At 43.1% G+C, this 17967-nt stretch overlaps 1 protein-coding gene across 2 annotated transcripts in view; it reads right to left on the bottom strand.

The window, feature by feature from the left end:
* Window positions 1-14148, bottom strand: part of LOC135908945 (uncharacterized) — a 71001-nt gene extending 56853 nt beyond the window's left edge. For both annotated transcript variants that reach the window (XM_065440809.2, XM_065440808.2), the window contains exons 1-2: window positions 14068-14148; window positions 9700-9735 (exon numbers count right to left, since the gene is read on the bottom strand). In XM_065440809.2, the coding sequence (XP_065296881.1) occupies window positions 9700-9735; window positions 14068-14080 (49 nt within the window). In that variant the 5' untranslated portion in view covers window positions 14081-14148. The remainder of the gene's footprint in view (window positions 1-9699; window positions 9736-14067) is intronic.
* Between the last annotated feature and the right edge of the window lie 3819 nt (window positions 14149-17967).

Here is a 17967-nt window from a genome sequence, read left to right as displayed (position 1 = left end):
AACTGTTTCGCGCCGAACTGGTAACCGTTATTTTTTATGTTCAGGCTCGGTTTAGGTTCATATGTAGCTAAAAGAATATCGGTTGGATTCAGTTAAAATGCTAATTCAACGGGATAGCCTGGCTTACTGTGACAACTTTAGTAACTACGAGTCGTAAGTAAAAAAATGCTATAAATTCATATGGTCGGCAAATACTCGAAAGAAGGCCACGATCACCTTAAAGACAGTACTAAGTGCGATTTAAACTTCACGGACACAACGTATTACAAAAACACCTGAGGAACCTAGGTTTTTACTTTCAAAGCCCACGTGTCACGAACGCAATGTTTATCCTTAATACCACTACCCGTGTCGCTTACACGATAACAACATATACTTGCACTGAAATATATGTGCGCAGGTGTATTTAATAATAACTTGACTAGCATTCATGTCTCTCTCGGCAGTTGTCGGGCCTACCGGCGTACGGCGGTCGCTGGTTGGTAGACGGTGTTCAAAGGTCGCACTTGCGATAAGGCGCCGCTGGAAACGGCGCGCTATGCCTCACGCACTGGGATGGCGACGGTGCCTTCCACGCCAAACGTCAACCTCATAGCCCCTTGATAAGCCTGTGCTATTGCGTGTGAGCTTTCATGTGCTCAAAAGTTTAGATGTGCTAGTGAGCATTCTGAAGGAAAGCATCAGCTCCTTCCTTCGTTCGGTTATTTACGTGGTTTGACTTGAATCGCGGATGGTTTCTGAAAAGTTTTTCTATTACGCCGTTTCAATAAATCTACAATAAAGGCAGGTTCTTTTTAAAGCGAAGCTATCTTTGCTTCTTCCTTCGACTGTCTCTCAGCTGCTGCTGCTGCTGTCCGGCAAACCGATTCGGGGAGATGGTTCAGAGCGTGTATATACATGGAATGAGCAGGGCAGCGGAGACAAGAGACGCGAGGAACTGCTTTGGACCGCACCGCGTCCAATGTGCACGATGGCCTCCGGAGTCCACTGGTCGTCGCCGCATTAGGCTCAGTTAGGCTCAATTACCCGTGACCCGCAAGCTCTTGCCTTTCTACCAACGTCCAAGTTCAGAGGGAAGCTATAATAGAATCGAAGCGAGGAAGGGGAGAGTAGAGGGGGAGAGCACGCACAGAATCGGTAGAACTGCGGAGTCGCAAAACGAATCAATGACAGCTTTGCCACCCTCGCTTCCAGTTCCCCTCAAAAAAAAGGGGGGGGGGCGATATTGAGAAGACCTGAGAAGGCAAGGACATGCTGGATAAACTCAAATTCAAGGTACGGTACGGTGCTTTTCTGCTATTTATCAAAAAAGAAACCATGCAAATATGTCTATTCAAGAACTTACACAGGCGTGCAGGAGCAGGGCCGCATTATTTAAAGCACACCGCACGGTCTAGGCTACACAACGGAAGCGGTCACACTCTAAATCAACCCTTCTGTGCCCGCCGCGACAGCTTTGCGGGTATCGTACAGCTCCAGGTCACAGATTTGACCGAGGCTGCAGAATTTCGACGATGGCGAAATAAAATACGCTGGCTCACTTAGATTTGAGGACACGTTAAAGAAAACTAAAGCGGCAAAATTAATCCGGAATGCGCCACTACGGCATGCCTCATAATCCGATTGTGATTTTGGCACGTACAACCCATAAACCAATTCAAAGTAAATGCTTCTGTCAGGATGCGATGTGCCATGTGAGGCAATGACAGTTCTCAACCTTCACAGAGGTTATGAAATACGGTGCACGACAACGCCTCAACCATACATCTCTCCGCGTGTGTTCTGTGCACTACGCAGACAAACAGCAGTGGTGCACGCAAGGTAACGTTTAAAGTCAACTCAGTACCCTCGGGTTGGACTCAACGTGGAAGAAATGAAACATTCGCCATCAGCATCACCACTACTTATCGTCAATCAATGCAAACAGCACCTATAGCTTCGCGTACATCAATTCCCACAATGCGTGGGACCTGCATACTTTTTAATACTTCAAGTTACAGTAAAATGAAATGGCATGCGCGCAGCATCAATTGTGCAACATGCAGCACATAGTTTTGCATAGCTCCATTCTTCATCTGACGCCTCTTTCGCTTATTTGCACAAAGTTCGAAAGTGCTCCTCATCCTAAAGAAACCTAAGATGCTAGCGAATTCGGTGGTTCGGTAAACATGCACAAATAATTACTGAATATGTCGTCAGTCTTTATTGGGCCAAATGCATATGTCTCAAATCCGAGTAGCACACTGGCACGCCTATGTCAATTTGCGAGTACCTAGGGAGAAAGCGCAAAAAAGAACCCAGTATATTAGAAGTGGCAGCAGTGGCGTAGAGGTCGAGCATCCACCTCACGTGCAAGAGGGCCGTGGTTCGAATCCCGGTGCCGCGCAAATTTCCACCAAATTAAAAAAAATTCGCGTGTTGATAAAATTGCATACACAAGCTTGGAGTGTGGCCTGAACTAGGAGTAGGATTCCTGATTATTAATAATATAGATAGGAACATACAGGATTTCTATAGCATCAACGAGAAGGTGGCAGGTCTTGTTGTGACACCTAATATAGGGTACAAATTGAAGTTCGTACATGTCTCCGCTCCTACATCCAGTCATGATGACCAGGAAGTGGTATACTTCTATGAAAACGTGGAATCGGCGATGCGTAGAGTCAAAACAAAATACATTATGCTGATGGGCGACTTCAATGCCAAGGTAGGCAAGAAGCATGCTGGATACAAGTCAGTGGGCGAATATTGCATAGGCTCTAGGAATAGCAGGTTGGAGTTATTAGTAGAGTTTGCAGAACAAAATAATATGCGGATAATGAATACCTTTTTCCGCAAGCGGGATAGCCGAAAGGAGACGTGGAGGAGCCCGACTGGCGAGACTAGAAATGAAATGGACCTTATATTCTGCGCAAACCCTGACATCATAAAAGATCTGGACGTGCTCGGCAGAGTGTGCTGCAGTCACCATACGATGGTAAGAACTCGAATTAGCCTTGACTTAAGGAGAGAACGGAAGAAACTGGTACATAACAAGCCGATCAATGAGGTATCGGTAAGAGGAAAACTAGAGGAATTCCGGATCAAGCTACAGAACAGGTATTCGGCTTTAACTCCGGAAGGGGGCCTTAGTGTTGAAGATATGAACAACAATCTTATGGGCGTCATTAAGGGGTGTGCTGTAGAAGCCGGTGGTAACGCCGTTAGACAGCATGCCAGTAAGCTATCGCAGGAGACGAAAGGTCTGATCAAGAAACGCCAATGTATGAAAGCCTCTAACCGTACAGCTAGAATAGATCTGGCAGAAATTTCGAAGTTAATCAACAAGCGCTAGACAGATGACATCAAGAAGTATAATGTGGATAGAATTGAACATGCTCTCCGGAACGGAGGAACCCTAAAAGCAGTGAAGAAGAAATTAGGAATTGGCAAGAATCAGATGTATGCTTTAAGAGACAAAGCCGGCAATATCATTACTAATATGGATGGATAGTTCAAGTGGCTCAGCAGCTCTATATCATAAGAAGCCAACAAACATTGACACCAAGGACAACATAGGGGCAATTACTTGTGCTTAATAAATGAAATAAAGAAACGATAAACCTATGCAAGTGAAAATGGATGAAAAAAAATTACCGACGATTACGTTAATTCCTAATGCGAAATTTGAGCGCAGCAAATAAGCTGTTTCACCTTTTCGATAGATTGAGGCAAAGAAATCGAGCAACACATGTATGCGCTATCACAGATTTTTTTTATTTTTTCACACGCATTCCTTTAACAAAGACTCCACTAACAGTTCTTGACAGTCATGAAGGAAGCTTTGTGGTCGGAGAAATAGACTGATATATGTTCGACTTGGTACACTAATGCTTGATTCTCAAAGACGAGATCTATACAAGTGCCTCGCGAGGTTGTCACAGCCGTGGGACGCGTTACGAGCGAGAGGAACGGGATGTTCTCCCGCATAAGTGTTAGGAAATTGCTGTTTGTCTTTATGTCAACATTAAAGTCCCCCACTACTAACATCGGTGTGGATCGATGGACGGTTAATGCGAGTTGCAGGAAGTGCACGACGTCTTTCGTGAGTGCGGTAGCGGACTCACGAAAGCGGTATCAGTCGGTCGCCGCTAGCGCTGGGGGGATGAAAGGGGGGCGGAGCTGGTTACGAGGCCGACGACAACGCCGACGACGACGCGAAACCCAGGAACGGACGCCAAAGAGCCATTTGTGTAGCCAGCCCTCCTCCACAGTCTCTCCTCCTCCCTTCCATCATCCTCCCTCGCCCGGAGAGCCGACAGCGCGCATGCGCGGTGGCGGAGCAGATTCGTCGGCGAGCTGGTTACGAGGCCGACGACAACGCCGACGCGAAACCCAGGAACGGACGCCAAAGAGCTGCGCTCTAAAACAACTTGCCCCAGGTGGGAACCGAACCCACAACCTTCGCATTTCGCGTGCGATGCTCTATCAATTGAGCTACAGCGACGCCGTTTCCCCATCCACATTCTTGAGTATTTATGTGCCCTAGTAGAACCCTGGGAGTGTAAGCCAGCGCAACCACTCACAGACCTTGACAGCAGACGTGGAAAGTCCTTTTTGCCGCAGGCGTCACGAGAACATGATGTTTTTGGGTGAAGGCAACTGGTGAATAAATACTCAAGAATGTGGATGGGGAAACGGCGCCGCTGTAGCTCAATTGTTTGAGCATCGCACGCGAAATGCGAAGGTTGTTGGTTCGGTTCCCACCTGCGGCAAGTTATTTTTTAATCCACTTTAATATGCATTAGTTTATCGTTTCTTCATTTCATTTATTAAGCACAAGTAATTTCCCCTATGTCGTCCTTGTTGTCAATGTTTGTTGGCTTCTTATGATATGACTAATAAAAATCGGGCCCCTCGTTTAACTCCCCTGTCTTCTCGTTCATTACATAACGAGGGTCTCGAATCCGGCAACAATGATGTCTTCAGGTAGCATGTGTGGGTTTATTGACCAGCTGCCTTCACCCAAAAAGATCACGTTCTCGTGACGCCTGCGGCAAAAAGGACGTTCCACATCCGCCGTCAAGGTCTGTGAGTGGTGGCGCAGACTAACACTCCCAGGGTTCTACTGGAGCGCATAAATACTCAAAAATGTGGATGGGGAAACGGCGCCGCTGTAGCTCAATTGGTAGAGCATCGCACGCGATATGCGAAGGTTGTGGGTTCGGTTCCCACCTGCGGCAAGTTGTTTCTTCATCCACTTTAATTTGCATTAGTTTATCGTTTCTTTATTTCATTTATTAAGCACAAGTAATTTCCCCTGTGTTGTCCTTGGTGCCAATGTTTATTGGCTTCATTATGATATGACTAATAAAAATTGGGTCCCTCGGTTAACCCCCCTTTCTTGAGGAGCTCTATAAAAATTTATACAGTACTTGTGACACCCACGACGATAATGGAATAGAGAATAGTCTAAATAAATTTGAAATCCCACAAGTAACGCCGGAAGAAATAAAGAAAGCGTCGGGAACTATGCAAAGCGGTAAGACAGCTGGGGTGGATAAGATAACAGCAGACTTGTGGAAGGATGGTGGACAGATTGTTCTAGAAAAACTGGCCACCCTGTATAGGCAATACCTTATGACTTCGAGCGTACCGAAGTCTAGGAAGAACGCAAACGTAATCCTAACCGATAAGAAAAGGGACGCCAAAAAGTTGAAAAACTATAGACCGATCAGCTTACTGTCCGTTGTCTACAATTATTTACTAAGGTAATCGCAAATAGAATCAGGAACACCTTAGACTAAGGCCCCTTGAAAATTTCAAAGTAGCGACACTCTCCTCCTCACGGCGCTTTCCTCCTCCCTCGATTGTCCTCGTCCGCCGGCTGCGCACGGCGCAATTTTCCTCCTGGGCTCCTACGGACGGGCCACAGGATGGTATGGAGGCGTGTTATTTTGGGTCGGTTGCGCGCCCCAGTGGGGTTGACAATTTTGAGAAATGCTAATAACAGCATCGATATTGCTGGAGGCAACGTTTATGAGGAGGTTGATTTTTTTTAAAGCCGTATGAACGGGCTTATACCGATGTAAAGGGAGCCTAGAGGCGAGTTTTATATTCCAAACAATTTTTCTGCCACATGATCAGATGCTTTAGTTCGTGCATCTGGTCTAGTATCGCCTGTGACACATCCCTTTGTGTGTGACTTATTAGGCAAAAGCCTTACACCACTGTTTCAAGGTCCCGTTGTAAGCTACAGAAAATATCACGTGACCGAAGGAAGGTGGGAAATGAACCAAAGCATGTGAAGCCGCGTATAAGAGATGATTATTGATTAGCAAAGTTATGATTGATTAGTGATTGGATTAAGATGAATTCGGGTGTATTAAGAAGGATTAAGGTTGATTAAAGTCGATGAAGATGCATTAGTGTGAATGAAGGTGGATAAGGTGCATAACGGAGGACTAGGTTGGATTAAGGTCGATGAAGGTGGATTACAGTAAATGAAGGTGCGTTGAGGTGCATTAAGGACGATTATAGTGGATCATGGTGGAATAAAGGGAATGAAGGAGGGTTAGGGTGGATAAAGGAGGATTAGGGTGGACTAAGGGATATGAATGTGGATTCGGATGGATTAGGGGGAATAAAGGATGATTATAGTGAATTAGGGTGGATTAAAGTGAATGAGGAAGGATTAAGGAGGTTTAAAGTGTATTAAGGTGGGTTAGAGTAGATTAGGGTCGATGAAGGTAGATTAGGGTACTATAAGGAGGACTTTCGTGGTTTATGGTGGGTTAAAGGGAATGAAGGAGGACTAAGGTCGATGAATGTGGATTCGGTGGATTAATGTGCATTAGGAGGATTATGGTAGAATATTCAATGAACCCTATATCACCTTAGTCCAGCCTAATCCAACCTAATGCTTCTTCATCCACCATAATCGAGCTTAATAGCACCAATCTACCTTACTACAACCTAATCAACCTACATCGCCCCTAATGCACCTAAGCCTACCCTATACGGTCTTAATCCTTCTTGATCAACCCTCATCCATCATATTCCGCCTTAATCCTCCTCCATTCACCTTAATCGTTATTTATGCCCCTTAATCGAACTTAATCCTCCTTAATAGCCCCATTCTACCATAATACGCCCTAATCCACCTCTATCACACCTAATCTAGCTTCATGGTTCCTAATCTACCCTAATCTAGCCTAATCCACCCTAATCGGTCTTAATCCTCCTTTATCAACATTATTTCACCTTATACCACACTATTCGACCTTAATCTTTCTTTATCCACCTTAATCTTCCCTAGTCGTAGTTCAGGCACCCTAATTCACCCTAATCTGCCTTAATACCCTTTCATCAACCCTTCACCTTATTCTACCATAATCCGCCTTAATCCTCCTTCATCCAGCTTTATCTTTATTTATGCATCTCAATCCTTCTTATAGCACTCTAATCCACCTTAATCTTCTTTAATACACGCTAAACAACCTTAATCCTCCCTAACCGACCTTATGTCAATCACTAATGATTCATAAACTGACTTGGGTAATCATCCTCTTATACAGGGGTGGACATGCTTTGGGTCACTTCTGGCCTTCCCTGGGTCATGAGATACTTCCAGTTTACAACGCGACCTTGAAACATGAAGCTGTCGCCTTAAAACATAAAAAAAACTCAATATTGACTAGCTACCGCTCATCATCTGCAATACCACGGGTATGCTTGCCACTAATTTTTTTTGAGGGCGCAAAGCAGAATCTATATTGCTGCACCTCCGACTGAATAACAACAGATAGCGACGTGTGAGGTGATGCAGCTGCCCCAGAATAATAAGCATACTGAGGACAACCGCAACAAAAACGCTGGTGAGCAGGCCGGAAAAATGAAAAAAAAGCAGCATTATGGTATGTTTTGCTACGAGCTATAAGATAAACACCTCAGCTCACAAACAACGCTGTTCTTTCTCGGAACAAAGTTCTTTAGGCCAATGTCATGCAGCCACTGCTTCCTGCGCAAGCCGTCACGCTTTTCTTGTGGTATCATAAAAACAGAATACCCATCTTCCGGCTTCTGGCTGCAATTATATGCGCAACAGCCAAGCATAGCGCTAACACATAGAGCAGGAAACACAACGTACAACGTTCGCTACCCCGAGCTAAAACGCCGAGCCAGCCATGCTCAGGAGGAAAATGGCACGGACGAAAAAGAAAAACAAAAGGAAAACTCAAGATCCGCGCGCTTCCAAGGGCAACGGCAGGGAGACTAATCGTCGTGCAGAAAAACGGGGGCAAAACTGGTTGCCGCGGTGGAACGCACAAGGAGTGAGGAGGAGGTGAGGAGGTCGCACGGCGCGGCAGAGTTCAAAGAGTGTCGCTACTTTCAAGTATTCAAGGGACTTTACCATAGACTTCCGTCAAGAAAAGGACCAGGCAGGATTCCGTAAAGGCTACTCCACAGTAGACCATATTCCCACTATCAATCAAGTGATAGAGAAATGTGCGGAATATAACCGACCCTTCTATATAGCTTTCACTGATTACGAGAAAGCGTTTCATTCTGTGGAAACCTCAGCAGTAATGAAGGCACTACGGAATCAGGGTGTAGACTAGCCGTATGTAAAAATACTGAAAGATATCCATAGCGGCTCCACAGCCACCGTAGTCCTCCATAAAGAAAGCAACAAAATCCCAATAAAGAAAGGCGTCACACAGGGAGATACGATCTCTCCAATGCTATTCACAGCGTGTTTACAGGAGGTATTCAGAGACCTGTATTGCGAAGAATCGGGTATAAGAGTTAATGGAGAATACCTTAGTAACTTTCGATTCACTCATGATATTGCCTTGCTTAGTAACTCCGAGGACCAATTGCAATCCATGCTCACTGACCTGGAGAGACAAAGAAGAGTGGGTCTAAAAATTAATCTGCAGGAAACTAAAATAATGTTTAACAGTCTCGGAAGAGAACAGCAGTTTACCGTAGGTGGAAGTGGAAGTGGAAGTGGTAAGGCAATACATCTACTTAGGGCAGGTAGTAACCGCAGATCCGGATCATGAGACTGAAATAATCAGAAGAATAAGAATGAGCTGGGGTGCGTTTGGCAAGCATTGTCAGATCATGAACAGCAGATTGCCATTATCCCTCAAGAGAAAAGTGTATAATAGCTGCCTTACCAGTACTCACCTACGGGGCAGAAACTTAGAGGCTGACGAAGAGGGTTCTACTTAAATTGAGGACAACGCGACGAGCTTTGGAAAGAAGAATGTTGGGTTTAACGTTAAGGGATAAGAAAAGAGCAGATTGGGTGAGGGAACAAACGCTTAGAGGGGGGGGGGAGGATTAGATTAATAATTTTGCAGGGACGGCATGGCCACAGTTAGTAAATCACCGGGGTAGTTGGAAAAGTATGGGAGAAGCCTTTGCCATGCAGTGCGCAGATCCGGCTGATGATGATGATGATATCAGAAGTCACAAAGCCTAATTTTTCTGTCATTCAAGCTCGAAGATTGGAGCAGACACAGTTTGTGATTAGAAAACAGCTCAGTAATAAAGAATAATGCGGTTTTAATTCTTCATTCCGACAAAATCTAGTACATGCTTGAGGGACTATACTGGTATGCGTAGCGCAATAAACGATAAAGAATATAACTAGAACCTATTGTATAGCAGCATAGCTTGCGTCTGAAGAAAGTGCAACATGCCACTTACGCCTTGGGTCAGCATGAATTCCTGACTGCCGGGAATCTGTAAAATGGAACAGAGTGGTAAGGGCTCAAAAGAGAGTAAGATAAGCTTTGTATATACAGAGAAAAAAATAAGCGTGATGGTTTAGTCCAATTTTAGAGGTGGGCTTCCGAAGATGCTGACAACTGTCTATCTAGACAGTTGTCTGGTGTATCTGGTGACCTGAAAATATTCGCTTCCGTATTTACTCTCGAAAACGTAAGAGCAGTCATAAAGAAGAGCTACTGGCCAGAAGTTACGTAATGAGTCTAGCAATGATGCTACTACGGGCTCCAATGGCGCGGTTATTACATTAACAAAAGCATACGGGGAGTCGAGCGTCTCTATGCGAGCGACCATGGTACCATTTATTCATTCATTTCAAATGCAGAACGTTCGTGAATTTGGAAACTTTTCATGTTGGTTTCATATCAGGTATTTTTAGGCTACACGGGTTTTAGTGCAGAGTCCTGTGCCTTGTCTTATGTATAATATAAGAAAAAAGCTTGTTCTCAAGCAAGCAATGTGGATTGATGATTAGAGAAAGACAGTTTTCATATGTGAATTGCTAGCGGTCGATACTTGAAATACAAAGTGAAAGATTTTCATATTTAAACTACAACGTATTTAGAGCAAAGAATGACTGGATATAGCGCTCATGTTGGAACCTCTATGAAGCAGGTAATGAAATGCTTTGCCTCCTACCTTAGCAAAGACGCAGCAAAGCAACGCAAAGGGCAACCAAAAAAATTCAAAGGAGCTAAAAATTGCTTGAAATTTACGCTTGCATTATTGTCGGTAATGCTGATGCGATTGGGAATAATTCTGTGAAACAACCTTGTCAAATTATGTAAAACTTTATAGAATAAATAAATAATTCAGAAAAAACTAACACCACTGTTGCAGAACTACATACCGCACGACGAGCTTTATTTAACAGAACTTAGGACAAGTGAATCCTTAACCTTTTTGTTGAGGTCATCAGCCGACATGCATTGGTGAACAATATACACAATTTTGCGAATTTTGATTAGGAAGTGAGGTATTAGGTTCGCAAGTGCTTGTGTTCCATATTTAATGCTGAACATTTATATTTTAAGTCAGCTGTGCCTAAGAGAGGATTGTGGATTATCCGGCGCAGATGATGAGGACTAAGTGTGTCGGCCACATTAAATTTCTTTCCGTGTATACACGGCTAGTTTCAGCTGGAACAGCTTGATATATTTGAGTACGTTAAGCTCAAGAAGGATGGTGTTTCGTGGTCTCTTCGTCGAAGATTGTCTGAAGGTTACAGCTGTTTTATTTTGTAAAATTTTTTGCACGTCTAAATTTGCATTAGTATTGATAGCCTAGATTAGTAAGCAATAGCAAAGATGAGAATGAAGAAGGACATCAGTAAATGAAATTTTAACCATTTTGGCACCAACATTCGAATATTTTACAATATTGATATCGCCCTACACATTTGCACAGAACTTGTTTACGTGATGTATTCTTCTCATGTTCTCTTCGAAAACGACACCTGCAAAATTCTGAGTGCGTATCTTTTCAATAGCGCAGTTCTCAAATGTTACACAAGCATTATACTAAGGATTATTTCGGCTTTTGAATATCGTATAGTTAATGTTCTTAACCTTCAATTAAAGGTGACTAACATCCAATTAGATTGAAAATAGTATACGACTCATCTATAGCTAACTTTTGGTGATCGAGTTCTCTACCTGTAAACAATTTGCTGGTGTCGTTTTTACATATTTTAATGTAAGGAGTTGGTGGTATATGCTCAACATCACTTATATAGATAACGAAGAATAACGGTGCTTTTTACCCTTTTGTGCCCCGTGTCCACTCTTGCGCTAGTCATTTCAGCATGGAATATAAGATAGCGTGGTCTCACACCCTGCCTAAAATATAGCCCTGTGGTAATCCACATTTCGTTGGCTGCAACTATAAGTGTTCCCAATTGTTCGGAAAGTACATATTGGGCTATTACATTAAGAGGCCGGTTTGCTTTACGAACAGTCGCTAACTGACATTACATGTTGAAGCTTTGTGCAGCAATTTTTTTTTCTTTTGTTGCGAATAACAGCAATTTTTTTCTTTTGTTGCGAATAACAGAGGTGCACGTAGTCGCAGTACTTTGGTACGAGTGAGAATATAAACATACATGTAGAAGCCTGTTCGCTGATACTTGAATTCGGCGTACGTACGTCCTTCGTATCAACATTCGCAAATATATATCCTCAGAGATACTGGCTGGCCCAGCAGCCCATTGCAGCAGCACGCACGCCACACCCGGGAGCGTAGGCAACGCAAATTTTCTGTGTTATTTTGAGTGGCAAAAGAAAACTCCACAGAAATTGTTGCGTTGAGGCAAGAAAGTCGGCATTTCACCCTTTGATACGGCACAAAGGAAGTGTCACTGTCCAAAATTCCTGGCGTGTGCTGCGGATGTTTAATACTCGACCCCTGGAAGTAACGCGCAAATTATTCTAAAATATTTATTCGTGTATAAACTAATTCGCACCCACTTCTGCCCAGGTTTATTGCGGGCTGTAATCTTCTGCATGCCTCACCGAAGCTAGCGTAGTCCTCGCCTTTTCTACGTTAATTCAGCTCGCACCTCTGACGCTACAACGCATCTAGTAACGCAACAAGATACCTTGCGTTATGATGTTGATATTTTAGGTCTTGTCCTTGCTCTTTATGTTACTTCTGTCTTCGGTTTATTTATTTTTTTACCAACTTGTACCACTGCTCCTCCAGGAGCTGTTTTGCTTCTCTGGTATCTGTTCTTTATGTAACACAAGTGCACCAATGCTAAAGCGTGGAACTATTCTTCGGAAATTTAAAAAATAAATGAAGTAGAATTAAAAATCAATTGTTCTAAAAAAATGCATGTGTACCTCTCATTTCATATTATTTCCCACAATAATTGCACCGCAAACTAGAGGACCGGCGTAATGACTCCGAGATTCTGACGTAGGAATTGGCTCCCAAACCCCTTTCCCCGTTTACAAAGAGCTGACCACTGAATGAAACCAAACAAAATTTGCACAGAGGTCACAGCAATTACGCGGCGAGCAGATGCTAGAAATAAAGGTAGCCGTAAACACAGAAACATTTATTGTGGATTCAAGGAAGCATGACAGAAAATCATACAAAACATTGAATGTTGACAAAATAAACCCGAAAGAGATCCAACAGATGTCTGACAGCGTAATTAAAACAGCGTGGCCTAATGTTATCTTTGCGCAAACAGCATATTTGCAGTTTATTTTTACCGGCTGTGGCGGCGTAGCGGCTATGGCGTGATGTTGCTCTTAAGTTGGATTAAATTTCATTTTGTGACAGGCCGTCTTGGCAAATAGAGATATATTACAAAAAAACGCTTCAAGCTAGTGATCATGTCGTTCTTGCCTATGAGTTCGTAGGTGAGGTGGACAACCCTCGGCAGTAATAAAAAAAAATTTAAATACTACTTAACAAACATTGGTTAATGAACTTTTTATGTAGCCTTGGGGTACGTTTACATGGCAAGTTTGGAGACAATCTAGTTTTAATGCACAACTCAATCTTTTAAGTCCTAAAATTCGAACCTGGCGAGATATAATTTTATTCGAATTTCAACGGTCAATCCAGGCAAAGTATCGAAATGGAACCCACCCTACCCACGTCATACGGAAATGCCACGTGATGACGTTTGTTACAAAGATTGGTTGATGGCATTTCGCTACGAATCCTGATACATTACGTCAAGACAGATGCTTGTGCATCGGCCTTGACGTATAAACACCACGCCAGCAACTCTGATAGGCGCTAGCCGCTCCTGATTTAAAGGGACATGTCCACCTGTCGAGGTTTGAAACAATGGAATGTGACATATCCCATCGCTGAAACTTCTAGTCAAGAATATTGTGGTAGCACTTCTAGGCACCGGGCAAATGGGCATCCCTGCATGATTTACCTCAGCTCCTAGTGGTCGTGTGCGCCTGTTACAATTCAATGGGCGTCCCGGTGTGAAACAGTGTTCTAGTGCTAGTCATGCAGAGGCTGTGCAACACACATGCCCAGCTAGAAATGAAAATTGTGTTACCGGCTACGTGGACCAAATATTTTGGCAAATACATTACGCAATGTGACTTTCGTCGAAGGAAAACATTGCTTCGAGTTTTTCGGCTACCCAATTGCGCCCCAAGATCCTTTCTGAAATCGACGGGTGCTCGAAGCCTCGTTACCTGAATGTCCCTGATCTAAAACAAAGACGATTCTCCAAATCATGTCCTTTTTGAGATAATAGGACGGGGAGGGCTGGAGCAGCTGCGATAAATTTGCAAAAAAGGAACGACTCACCCAAATAATCCATGATCGGTGATCTCCGGCTAACGTGGGAGCGGCCGCGTTGCACCAGAAAAGCGCTTCTTCTTCGTCTCCTTTTCGGTCTGCGCGCGGGTCATAGGACAGTTTACTTCAGCAGCCGGTGAAAAATTATACTGTTCAAGGCAAGATCGCTGGCAGATTCACAAAACTTAAATGGCGGTCTTTTGCTGCAGTTTTTAGGAACTCCTACTAAAAGCAAAAAAAAAGGAAGAGCTTCTGTACGGTTTTTTGTTTCTTCATCGTCGTCGCCAAATCCACTGCAAGTGAAGTAGTAATTTGACACCTTCGACTGAAATACACTGGCTGCTTAAGTGCGCTTTTGCGTTGATGTTAAGAAATGTAAAACTTTCAAATCGAAGCCGCACGTTTGGCGAACCTCTGCGTCTGTTGCATGGTTATGGTTGACCTACAAAATCACATATCACCACTGTGTTGGAGGCAACTATTAGTAGCGGCGCACTTTCTGTGGTTTGAATATCGCAGGTGCCTGTGTTGTAAGAAATAGATTGGCACCCCCTTACGTTTGCTTTTGTTAGCCAGATATGGTCATGCCGGAAAATGAAGTATGAATATTAGCAAAAGCGATGCAGTACATTAATTAGTCACTTCATTTTCCTTTTCAATGTAAAAACAGGGCACAGGACAAAAGCAGAAACAGCTTGAAGAAAGTCCTACCCTCCCCTTTTCAGTCAACAGCATGCGTACCAAACAGTATATCTCCCGAAGCAGCTTAATAAACATCGAGAAATTATTCACAGCTAGCAAAAATCACAAGAAACATCAATAACGTACTTGCCGTGGCCTAAATCACAGATTGAGGGACGGAATCCACTAAGCTGTTCTGTTCGTAGGCAATTTCTAATAGGCCGATGAAGGTACATTCTTCCTACGCACATCAAACTCTTGCTATATAATTCCCTTTTTTATTCACACTTGAACTATTGTCAGTTAGTGTGGGGAAACACGACAACCAGCAATCTAGAGCATATTTACTTAGTACAGAAAAAATATCTTCGACATACATATAATGCTCCCTACACTGCATCAACAATAACTTTCTTCATGAACACCGGAGTAATTCCAGCGTATAATTTGTACAAATATCGATTAAGTCGTGTCTATAAGGCAGAAGTCTATAAGAATATTTTTAATCTACATAAACTCGCCCAATTGCAAACTAGACCACCACTATATAGCACAAGACACTTCGAAGACTGGGCAGTACCGACACCACGGTCAAACTATGGGAAACAGTGTCTGAGGTATACATTACCCACACTCCTAAACTATTACAATTCGGTTGGTTTCAATCTGTTCTCTTCCTCTCTCAATGAGCTCCGGCTGATGTACGCGATTGATTTGTAATACTTCTATGACCATTATATGTATATTTTTCTTTAATGATCTTCGTGACTTCTTGAGTAATGTATATGATGTGCAAAATTATGTATGTACGGTGTAAATGCGTATATTTGAATGAAAGAATGTGATGCTGCCTCTGCCCAAATGAGGGATGGGGGACTTGTCAAGCTGTTGAATGGACAGCTTTTTTTCCTCCACCCCTCCATCTGTATCTTACAAGATCTGTACCTTACAAGATGGAAAATAAACTTTCATTTCAAACCGAAGAAGCAGCGCATTTAAGTTACGGTGCCCTATGAGCGCGAGGAGGGAGGAAGGCTCGGATTAAAGATATTAAACACGCGAGATCTGCACAACATTACTAAGAAAGACGTGTACCCTTTGTCACGAATTGACAACGTACTCGACTCTCTTCACACACGCTTCATGCACAATACTTTTCCTCCATAGGCCTTCGGTGCGGCTTTTATCAAATTCCGTTTACAGAAAGAGAGTGAGAAGACCGCCTTACGACCCGATGGACCCTACCAGTTCAAAGTTAGCCATTTGGCTTCTGCAATGCCCCAGCCATATTCGGATGATTGATGGACTCCCTTCTTCGTGATTTCAAGTGGTCGACATCCCTGCGCTATCTTGATGACGTCTTCATTCCCTTGCCTACGTTCTCATGCTATCTACATAGAGATTCGGTTATTGAGTTACTCTGCGCATATTTTACAATGCAGGTCTTCCACTTAACTTTAGAGAATATTGCTTTGGCCACCTAGAGATCAATGTGCCTGGCCAACATGTTGATACTGCAGGCATACAGCGTGATCTTGCCAAAGTTGGCGGTGTTACCAACTTTTTCACATCTCGTTCTCCTCAGGACGTCTGATTCTTTTATTCGCACTTGGATCATTAAACCGCACACATCATCATCAGCTTGCAAGCATACGGAGCACACGCATATTTGTCGCGGAATACAGCTGCGTAAGTCGCCAAGGCCCGCCTCTTCACCACCGAGGGTGCGTGTGAGGCTCTGAACACAGCTTCCTGATATGCTTGCACTTGTTGGTCATGTTAGTTTTCTTTTTTGTCATTCGGACAATTTTAAGTGTGCTCGGATGCATGGTATGCCTTTTTCTTTTTCCATATGTATAAAGCCCCCAAAGAAGAAGTGACGCAACAAACATGCATGTTAGAAATTTAATTCGTGCTATTTGTAATGGTTCCAAACAAAATATAACCTTAAATGATATGCTCAGCGATGGATGAAGTTCTCACAGTATGCAGGAAGGTTGTCCATAAGTGGTTATCTTGATGCAGCAAATAATTTAAGGATAAGCACCGAGTGTACAATTCATTACGACTGGCATATAAGCAATATGTACGTATAGCGGTGACTTTATGGAAATATTCATGAGATGTTTTCAGGGAGAATATTTATTTGAAAGCCAATAATTTATTTTTATTCATACTAATGAGGGAACTCATTTCTAGTGAAATCAAATTATTGAATTTTTTTTCTTGCCGGCCTGGGTGGGGTCATCTTTGGCCACCTTACTACTTCGACATACCTACTTTACCATTTAATCAATGCACAAAACATTACCAAAGTGCACACATTTATGCACTACGATGACGAGCATGGTCCCTCTTTGAGCCATGACAGCAAACAAGGATGATCGACTTGAGACTGTTTGATACTGTCAGCATCCCACATGCGTGTTCTATTTTGGTCACTCTACATATAGAAAATAAGCTCACAAAGGATGCACATGATATGTGAACTATTGTTGGCTCTACTTAGGTTATTTGAGTTAGTTGGGCATGACCTGCAAGTTTTTTATGTATTTTTACTGTAGGAAGCTAGCTAGCTGATGCACAGCCATATTTTATGAAAATGAAAAATGCATAGCATAAGAGAAACGGCTGGCCAGTACCTGTATTTCATATGAAAGCAAACCGTGATTATCAACTGACTTAGCAGTGAGTTCAGTCGCCTCTCGTAGCGTGAAAAGGTTGTAGTTAGTGATTTTGTGTTTGTCTTTCTCAATTAGTAGGTGCAGTCATGTGCACATTGACATGCACTTGACAATGAAATTTAAAGGGGAATGGCACACACAAGCAGGGACGAGATAGAAAACATTATTAGGCGCTCGTCTGTGTTTTCTATCTCGCCATACTCGTATGCATCATTCCTTCTTGAGTATGAATTACCAACACGCCCAACAATCTGTACTTCCTAATGACAGTGAAATGAAGGCTCATATGGTGGAACACTCGGCCGCACAAAAAGTGAGGAAACATTCATTGCCATTTTTTTATTTTAATAACAAACCAGCGAATAGCCCCTTACGTTCAGTTTTGTGAATAATGCGCAATGTGGTCTGTATAAAACTGCAAGATTGGTGTGCTCTATTATCCATTCATTATTCAGGTCGCCAAATAAACGTTACCACCTTGAGTACTGTGAAAGAGGGCAAAGAAATTTGCAGTCAAGAGGCCACAATGCTCAACCTATATGAG

The sequence above is a fragment of the Dermacentor albipictus genome, chromosome 9, assembly GCF_038994185.2.
Source record: "Dermacentor albipictus isolate Rhodes 1998 colony chromosome 9, USDA_Dalb.pri_finalv2, whole genome shotgun sequence".
NCBI classification, from domain to species: Eukaryota; Metazoa; Arthropoda; class Arachnida; order Ixodida; family Ixodidae; genus Dermacentor; species Dermacentor albipictus.
Note: the sequence above shows the minus strand (reverse complement) of the source record. Positions and strands in the feature narration are given on the sequence as shown.